The sequence below is a fragment of the Orbicella franksi genome, chromosome 3 (genome assembly GCF_964199315.1).
Source record: "Orbicella franksi chromosome 3, jaOrbFran1.1, whole genome shotgun sequence".
Classification (NCBI taxonomy): domain Eukaryota; kingdom Metazoa; phylum Cnidaria; class Anthozoa; order Scleractinia; family Merulinidae; genus Orbicella; species Orbicella franksi.
Window position 1 is genome coordinate 15,713,535 of NC_138147.1, and position 9,706 is coordinate 15,723,240.

The following is a 9,706-nucleotide window of genomic DNA, read 5'->3' on the forward strand; positions in this document are numbered from 1 at the left end:
ATGCATAGACCCCCCTTTTTTTGTATTTGTATATTTTTTCTTGTTTTGTGTAGTTACTTAGCTGTCACGTTTTCTTTTTCTTTTATGTATGAGAAAAGTTATTGAATATTGTAAAACTTCAACAGTGCATGTAAGTGTAATGTACATGTGTTTTTGGTGTATTAATAGAGTGCTTCATTAAAAAAAAAAAAAAAATGTCTAGTCCACTGCACATCTGAGCCCTAAATTGATGTGGCTAAAGATTTTTGCTAAAGCAAGCACAACATTATCGCTACAGGGCAAACAGCCTACTGTTATGGGACTAAATGTGACCTGTTCAGTTTACACATCTGAGGCCCGCCTCATGTACGATAATAGACGACTCTTGCTAGCAAATCGTTAAAATTGCGCCTTCATTGGACTTAATGATGTCCTTGGGCAAACTTCCTATAGACAGCGAATACAGAATGCTAATCGGTCGGCTCCTTGCCAGATTTACTGTGCGAACTGAATTCAGAGGAGTGTAGGCTGTGCTAAACTTAACACAAATTGAAAAGGTGGTTGGGGGGGGGGCTGATAAACAATGAAAAAAAACTTAATAAAACATGCAGCAGGGAGTTTCTACATTTCATGCTAGATAAGATTTATAAGCTGCTGTCATAGCGAAAGCACAGAAAAAAAAAAAAAAAACGAATAAATAAAAAACACTTGATTCAGTCTTTAACACGGTTTTCATAAATCCAGACATATTTCAAGGGAACAAGACTGGATGACCCCAGAGAGGTCAAAAAACGAGCATGTCTAATTTCTGTCGATTTTTCTAAAGCATCTAGAGTCAAACTAGGAAATTCCCTGATCAGTTTCAGACATTCTGTGCCAATATACATCTGAATTTATGAAAACCGTGTGAAAGACTTTGCACTAAAATAGCGGGCATGTTTTTGGAAAATCGGTCAGATATACATGCAATATTTTGTCAGGGAGTCACGTTCTTTATTGCTTCCTGATCTCTTGTTTTCTTCACTGTGAATAAGATTGCGCTGTACATGTTAAAGTTACTCTCAGTCCAATCACTACTATTCAGCTATTAAACATCCAATCACTACATTTCATGCATGCAGTTATCAGACATCTAGTTTATTGCTATCCAATCACTACTTCTCAGCTATCAAACATCTAGTTTATTGCTATCCAGTCGCTACTTTTCAGCTATCAAACATCTAGTTTATGGCTATCCAATCACTACTTTTCAGCTGACAAACATCTACTTCATGGCTATCCAATCTCTACTTTTCAGCTATCAAACATCTAGTTTATTGTTATCCAATCTCTACTTTTCAGCAATCAAACATCTTGTTTATTACTATCCAATCACTACTTTTCAGCAATCAAACATCTAGTTTGTGGCTATCCAATCACTACTTCTCAGCTATCAAACATCTAGTTTATTGCTATCCAATCACCACTTCTCAGCTATCAAACATCTAGTTTATTGCTATCCAGTCACAACTTTTCAGCTATCAAACATCTAGTTTATTGCTATCCAATCTCTACTTTTCAGCTATCAAACATCTAGTTTATTGCTATCCAGTCACTACTTTTCAGTTATCAAACATCTAGTTTATTGCTATCCAATCTCTACTTTTCAGCTATCAAACATCTAGTTTATTGCTATCCAAATCTCTACTTTTCAGCAATCAAACATCTAGTTTATTATCCAATCTCTACTTTTCAGCTATCAAACATCTAGTTTATTGCTATCCATCACTACTTTTCAGCTATCAAACATGTAGTTTTGTCACTCCCGACTCCCTTTGGGAGATTTTTGTCGGTCACGTGACATGACCATTGGACTTTAGTCGCCATGTGTTCAAGTAAGCAAGTGTTTTGAATCACAGGAGTTTATTCTCAGGCTCTGTGAATACTGTGGAATAATCCCCTCGACTTAGTCTCTTCCACAATATGTACTTAGCCTTCAGCCTATAATTGCTGAAAATAAACAAATTACACTATTTTTGTTTTCAACAGAGACCCAAAGGTTGACATGAAAATCTTTGAGGGTTTTAAAAGTTGAAAATGCCACAGAGCTTCCCTTTGACATTGACGGATTGCGTCACTTTAAACTTAAAAGTGACCCAGCAAAGATGATGAATTCCAGCAAAGATGGTAGGCTGTGGCAGACCTGGTGCACTTCCAAAAGGAATCAGCATCAAGGGGTGAGAAGATGCACGCGGTGTGGCGGATCCTGGGTGTCCACACCTGAAATGTTTGTTTCTTAAAGAAGAAGGCTTGCGCAACGATGTGCAGCTTACTGAAGGCCAAAACAAGATGTGTTTCGTCTGCAGGGAAGAGCCAACTTTTATCAGATGTCCCACTGTAAAGATCTGTGAATTCAGTACTGACAAAGCTGAAGCAGACATTTATCATTTTGGGTGTCACATCTGCTGAGCAATTCCTAACAAACGAAATCTTCAAGTGGAAAGCAAACTCGAAGAAGATTTCCAAAAACATGCTTCTTTAAAACCATCAGAAGCTGCTGCCAACACTTTAGTTTGCACTCTGAAGAAAACTGGCAGTATGTGGGATCAAGTAGAAGCCCTTACGGAAAGTCTCTCCGATTCTAGATGAATTCAGAACATGAAAGCAAAAGCAAAAAAAAGCCTTGAACAGAATGGACACTTATTTGATGCGCTTTGTGAATTCAAAAAATTCTGTGATGAGAAAGATCCATTCTAAGTCTACAGATTTAATGATGAACAACAAGATGGAAGTTTGACCTATGTGTTCAAGTGCTCTTGTTTCCAAGCAGAAATGGCATTGAGCATGGATAGAACTGGAAACGGACTCTTTTGTGACTAACGCTGTGGGTGTACCATCTGCTACTTCGCAAACTGGTTAACCTTGCTACAATGGAATCTTCACGAGAGGACATGGAAGCCTTCATACAATTTTGGTCTTCGTTAAACGAGGTATGTCCTTACATTGCTGTATTCTTATATAAAATGTTCAGACAGATGAGAATTTTAGATATATTGCGAACACCCATAGAAAGCTAACCTAACTTTTTCAAAAATAGGCCATATCCGGTTGCCCTTTTATATGGAAATTAGTTTGATTTGCAAAATAAAGAACGTGCATTAAAACACATGTTCATATGAATGGCTTCATTTTGACAGAGATTCAAATGCAACCCGGCAGTGGTCTAGTTGGTGCATCAAATAACTGGTTAAAACTAACTGTTACCTTCACTACAGTAGTAATAGACATTTTTTAAGAAGATTGTATGAGAGAGTGATTTCATTTACAAATGTTTCTCGGTTAACTATTTGAACATTTGGAGGTCGATATTACGTATTTTGTAATTAATAACCCTTAGTTACGCGTGATGAAAATAACTATCCCAAAAGTAAATAAATAAACAAACAAGTAAAATAAAACCAAAGAAGTTATGAAAATGGTTGTAATGTCATTTTTTGCAGGTTCTACAAGCCATGTCGGGAAACAAAGAGTACGTTTTCAATCCTACTGGCTGGGTTCTGGATGAGGCTGGAGCTGAATGGAACGCCATTAAGATCATGTTTGGAGAAGCAGCGGTCTCCAGAGTGGTCTCGTGTGAATTCCACTACAAGCAGTCGGGGAATCGTAAAAGCGTAAAATTGAATGGAGCCAGCAGGACCCACTTCGAGCAGTTGGCCAGCACAGTTCTGGAAGCCAATATGGTTTCAGTTTTAGAAAAAAAAGAAGGCTGATTTGAATAGATTTATCCAGGAGAAACCAGAGGAAAGAAAATTTCTTTCTTCCTGGGTGCAGTGGTCGGAGAAAGGGAAAATGCACATCTTCTGAGCATTCAAAAACAGCATCAATGCCCTACGCAGGAACATGGCTGAAACCGCTCATTCTATGTGGGTTAAGTCAGGCGTTATACAACTTATGACACGCCATCTGTAGCAAAATTACTTTTCGACATATTACGACATATTACGACTCATATTACGACATATTATGACATCATGTGTCGAAAAGACATGAAACAGGTCGAAATAGGTCGAAATAAGTAATGTGATATCAGCATGTCATGTAATTCTATCTTGAAATAAGTTGGTTGTCATGGCTATACCATGTAATGCGAAGCTCGTAATGACTCATACCATGTAACGTGAAGCCGGTAGTGACGTTCGAACCCTTGGTTACCGCCTGTTGTTAAGGACGGAAACTGTTCTCCTACACGAAGCCTATTTACCCCAGTTCCTCTCGGCTCGATACAGTTCCGCCATATTTTGATCGTTTCGCTCTTTGCCCGATCGTCTTCTCGTGGAAGTGACCATTCAAGCTCACAGTTCGCTCGATAGGATTATTGCCGCTATATATTTACATTTGGTTCTTTTGATTTATTGCATTATTTATTTAGTGTTATCTTGTTGTTGTCTTCTGCAGTTCCTCAATCTGTTCCTCTCGCACGTGCTTGATCGTTGCTGCCCTCAATCATTCTCTGTTTGATCCATCTTTCTTGTCTGTCTTTTCGCTCATTTTTGTTCATAACTTTTAAGTCTTAACTGTCCGATAGAATCATGTCTGGATATTCTCCTAAATTGTTTGTGGAAAATGTGGACCAGGAGTTTCTCTGCAGTATCTGGTGAGTGAATGTTATTCCTGCATATTTTGCAGCAATTTAATAGTTCTCTGCCAACCCTCGAACGGTTTCAAAGACGTTACCATCCTTTGACAGGCCTAGTCTTACTTGTAGAGACCTCTTTCGCTTGGGCGGATTGTTGTCCTATTACAGACCACGTGATATTCCCGAGAGATTTGTTCTTTTATCCATCTAAAAATTATTTGTTCATATACATGCAGCTATTTGGAAAATTTGAAGGAAGAATTCTCAAGAGTATCATCACATGGTCTGAAATGGGGCAACAAACCGCCCAGTCGAAAAAGGTCTTTTCCGATTTATAAGTAATGCCATCAACTTTTCCATCAAAAATTGCGGGATTTTTCTTAGACGTATTTTTAGAATCAATTTTTAAGGCTGTGACAGCATCAATTTTGTGGCTACTGCCAAATTTTTTGGAATAAATTGTGAAATGTGTTTTTTGTTGTTGTTATTGTTGCAGTTATGGTTTGTTCAACAAGCCAGTCTCTTGTCAAGATGGGCATTCCTTCTGCCACCACTACATCACCCAGTGGCAGTCAAATAACAATCATTGTCCAGTCGACAGGAGAGTTTTAAGTGGCACTTTGGTTAGAAATCTTGCAGTTGAAGGTGCTATTAGCAGGAGAGTAATGAAGTGTCCGTCAACGATCTCTCTTCCTGGTGGCTGCAGCTGGACTGGGCCAACAGCTGGTCTGGAGAATCACCTTCCAAATTGCGATATGAAGATTGTGGAATGCAATTTTAAAGGTAGAGGATGCATTCTTCGTTCTTACCAACGTGAACTTGCTCAGCATCTGCTAATCTGCCCTCACAGGACAGAGAAGTGCCCTTCCTGTGGTGTGGATGTTCCACATAGTGATCAAACAGGTCATGATGAGCTTTGTGTTCGCAAATTGGTGCCATGTCCGAACAATTGTGGGATTCAGGTGGAAAGGTAGATTTTAGTTAATTATGTATTGTTATTGATGGGAGCTACTTGTGTTAGATAGTCTTCATTTGCTCTTTATCTAAAATGGTTCTTTCTCCTAAATCCTTTCCACTCATTTTTCTTTAGATGCAAGATGCTGTCCCATTTGGCTTTTGTGTGTTCAAAGGAAGGGCGACCCTGCCCCCTCTATGCTGTAGGATGTACTGAGGTGCACTCATTAGCTGATTCAGATTCCTCAAGCCACCTCAAGCTTCTCCTCGAAGCTCGTGTTTCTGGGGCATGTGGAGTAAGTCTTTATAGCAATGATTTAGTTAGTAAATATCCATCAGTGAACATACCATTTAACAAATATTTGTCATTACACATGTCGTCATGTAAACCTACTACATTCAAAGCCCTAGTAAGCTGCACTCTCGGGGAAATGGGAGGTGGGTGTTTAATAGTGGTTGTTCATTATTTTTTTGTCATCGGACTAACTGCTTAGAACTGAATCATCATCAATGTGTGTTTGAGTGATTTTATTAGGCGTCCCTTTCTGTTAAGGACTCATATACATATCTATGCCTTTTCCAAAACAAACCTATGATAGACGTGTATTAAACTTTGGATGGCTATTTAATAGGGTTTTTGTTTGTAGTAGTTAGGGAAAATTATTTCTCGATAAATGGCTAGTTAATAAGGGGTGGCTGTTTAATAAGGGGGTGACAACTTAACGGGTGGCTGTTTAACATAGGTTCCCCCCCAAAAACTTTAGACAAGCAGCTGTGACTAAGGACTGGTACATTGGTAGTTAACATTTGTATATCTTGTTTTATGTGTTAAATGGCAGTATTCGTTGTTCATGTAACTTATAAGAGGCAAGGAGAATATTCTTCTCTGAAATTTCTCCCCTTCCACAGTCTTTTACCTTGTTTAAATGGCAATCATTTCTGGTTGTTTGGAAGACAATTGAAAATCATGGCTAGAATTTGCCCAAAAGAAAAACATTTCATTGCCTATGTGAATGCTTTGTCTGTAGTCATATGGATTTTTCATGGATTTAACTTCCGCATTTTGTCCCTTAGATTCCTAGTCCAGGTCTAGATGGCATGTCTTTAGCTGGGTCATGGCGAATCGGTGGTGAAGTCACCTTGCCTATTTGCAGTCCATTGTACGAAGGTCATGCAGGCTTGGTGAGGCTGGAAATATGCAGTGGTATTTCTCTGAAGCTTTTTTTTGAATCAAAGTTGCAGTTGCCTTGTTATGGTATTGTTTTGAGGTTTGTATTTTTGAATTACATGGTTGTATTTTACTTAATTTCTCTTTACACCGTATTGATTCCATTTCACACCTACTACCATCTAGCGTGTTCTTCTTAATAAGCAAGCACCATAACTGTTTGTTCAATAAGTGCACCAATTTGAAACTGACATTGTTGATGGTGTTATCAGTATGACTCCTACTTTCTTCCTCTCCATTGGCAGAGAGCCCACCACCCGACCTGCTCACGCGTAATGCCATGTAAACATGTTTTGCTGTAGACAATATTCTGCTATGCGTAAATTACTGATATCACGCTCTAGAATCCATCAGAGAGTGATGTAAATATGAGAACAATCATAGTTATTGAATGACAAAACAATCATTGAAATTGGTTATTGCAAAATATGATTTGTCAGTGTCATGCTGATCAATTGATGTGGTCGTCACTGACAAACCACAGCATTTTGCTCAAAATGATCAACTCATTGCAGTTGCATCGATTGTTCAATGCCCACATGTGTATATCTTCATGTGTGTGGATTTAGATGTACATTATACATCTCCTAGAGTTTGTTATGTAACCCGTCAATATAACTCTAAGGTCACCTTGATGTCACCTTGTCTATTTGCAGGTGTTGTTTCCGTTGTGGAGCGGACAAAGTTAAGTTCAGTGCCCCTCAAGATTTAATGTGCCAAGCTTCTGTTGCATGCGTTGAAATGCAGAATGTTTGCCCCGAGAACAAATTTTATGAGATGGCTCGTAACAACGATCCAGTTTTTTTGGACTTTCTTCTTACCATGTGTGCTTGAAAAACTTTTCAATGTGTAATTTCAAATATTACCAAGGGATATGTGGGTCATGTTGGCTCCTGAATTTATGTGTTTGAGAGTGCCCTCTTCTCGCAGATAACTTCAGTTGAGTACTGCAGCATGCGCTATCCTAGGATTAAGGATAAGTACAAGATGCTGACTCCTGATGTACATGTTTGTGGAGATGCATGTTTAATCAGTTGAGGTCTGCAGCATCCAACATCCTTAGACAATGATTGAGTCATTTGTGCTTACCACCCAAAAACCTGTGTTCCTTTTTTTATCGGAATTTTGAAGAAGTTTTATTTGGTGTTCTATGGCAATGCAAAATCTAACATCTTTGCTATAGTTGTCTGCGTTTTTTTCTGATTGTAATTTGATTTCTATTGGTCAAAACATCCTGGCCACAATGAGTTGAGCTGGTTACTCGATGATACCCCCTGTGTCTTAGTGTGCAACTTTTTCAGTGAGGGAATGAAAATTTCCTACTGAGACTGAAACTTTTACGAGGGTGACATACTACTAGTCCAATGGGATTTTCACCCAAGACAACAGGTTAATATCCTCTGGGGGAAGAGGAGGGGACTAGGAAACTGAAAATTATAAATAAAGAAACCCACATTGCTTTGACCTTCATATTCACCATTTCCCAATAAGCCATCTCTCCCTTTTCTCAGGTGGTTTTTTCATCAAATTGATCAATGATGAATAAAGATTGTAAAATTTTGATGTTAGCTCACATTAATAAATGATTTTGATATAGACCTGAGTGTTTACTGGAAAACTCACCACTGGTAAAATTCATACTGAACTACATCTGTGACCCGAGCGGCGTATCTTCCATATCCTGGCCTGTAAACATATTGAAAGCGTCATTTTCCGTTTATTTATAGCTGGTTTTTCAACATCCAGTTTTCGATGTAATAAATAGAAAATTGCAAAGTGGCTTGAAGATATGAATTTTATTTTCGCAGGTTGACTACACTATTGTACTCCCTCGCTGCATTCTTTGGCTGCTGTGTAATGTCCTCCATTTTTTATTTATAAAATAAGTGAGCTATTACGTGCGCTCTCATCGGTGTATAGGTGTGTTTAGATGAGAGCATGTAAACACAGTTGTGACGTTTTAGATTCACACAGATTTTTTAGAATTATTTCACAACAGTAATACAGCACTTTTTCCATGTTTATATAGCCTCGGCTAAACACTCGTGAAAATTATGCAAAACTTCCACTATGTCTCAGGTTTTCATAACTGTCTTGAATTCTCACCACCCCCCTCACGTTTAGATGAGGCTATGTAAACACGGAAAAAGTGATCTATTGCTTAAATAGACACGCGTGTTGTGCTGGAAAATACACCACTCTTAAATTCATAGGCATCCACATCTACATTTAATAGGAAACCACATCTGGGACTCGTGTCATTAGTTATCATCGTTAGTCTTCGAAAATTTGCGGTAATTATTCGTAAACGTTCGTGTGGCCTTTGGACATTTCCCGGAGAATCCTCATAAATCTTCGGATAGTGTTCGGAAATCTTTGAAAAGCCGTTAAGAATGCCGTTATTCGATCGGTTCTATATATCGAATATCTCTCCTCTTGTTTCACTTGGTATCTCAATCGTGCGATATCGAGTTCAACACTGGAAGAGATATTCCATAGCTCGTACGCGCACCCATGTATTGTCCTCTCTACATTCCCTGGATATAGTGTCAATTCAACAAGCATTTTAAAGGGTATAAAGGGTGCAAAGCTTTGCCATGGAGGATCCTTCGACATGACCAACATACCGATTGCGATATTGTAATCTGAAATAATGATCTTCTGGCTAAACCTTTCTTAACTTTTTCTTTTATTTGAGGGTGCTCTCAAGAGTTTTTGCCGGTGGTGATTGTTGCGTTTTGAAAACATGTGATGCGTTTTCGAAGTGCAAGCGCCTTTTTTTGTTAAATTTCTTCGGTATTGGAAGGACGGGGCCTCAGTTTGCTGAAGTTGTTTGGTGATCCATGACCAGTAAAGATCAGTAAATGAATGGTTAATCTAGTGATTGCGGTCCAACCACGGGCACGAAGAAAATCAGGCTTAATAAAAAA

The 9,706-nt window shown here is 38.6% G+C and overlaps 1 protein-coding gene across 1 annotated transcript; it reads left to right on the forward strand.

The window, feature by feature from the left end:
• Nucleotides 1–3,993: 3,993 nt before the first annotated feature.
• Nucleotides 3,994–7,923, forward strand: LOC145481479 (TNF receptor-associated factor 5-like). Its single transcript, XM_081459982.1, has 5 exons — nt 3,994–4,612; nt 5,091–5,564; nt 5,685–5,844; nt 6,623–6,816; nt 7,433–7,923. The coding sequence occupies exons 1-5, from the start codon at nt 4,548–4,550 to the stop codon at nt 7,608–7,610; spliced, it is 1,071 nt and encodes a 356-aa protein (XP_081316108.1). The 5' UTR covers nt 3,994–4,547; the 3' UTR covers nt 7,611–7,923.
• Nucleotides 7,924–9,706: the final 1,783 nt, after the last annotated feature.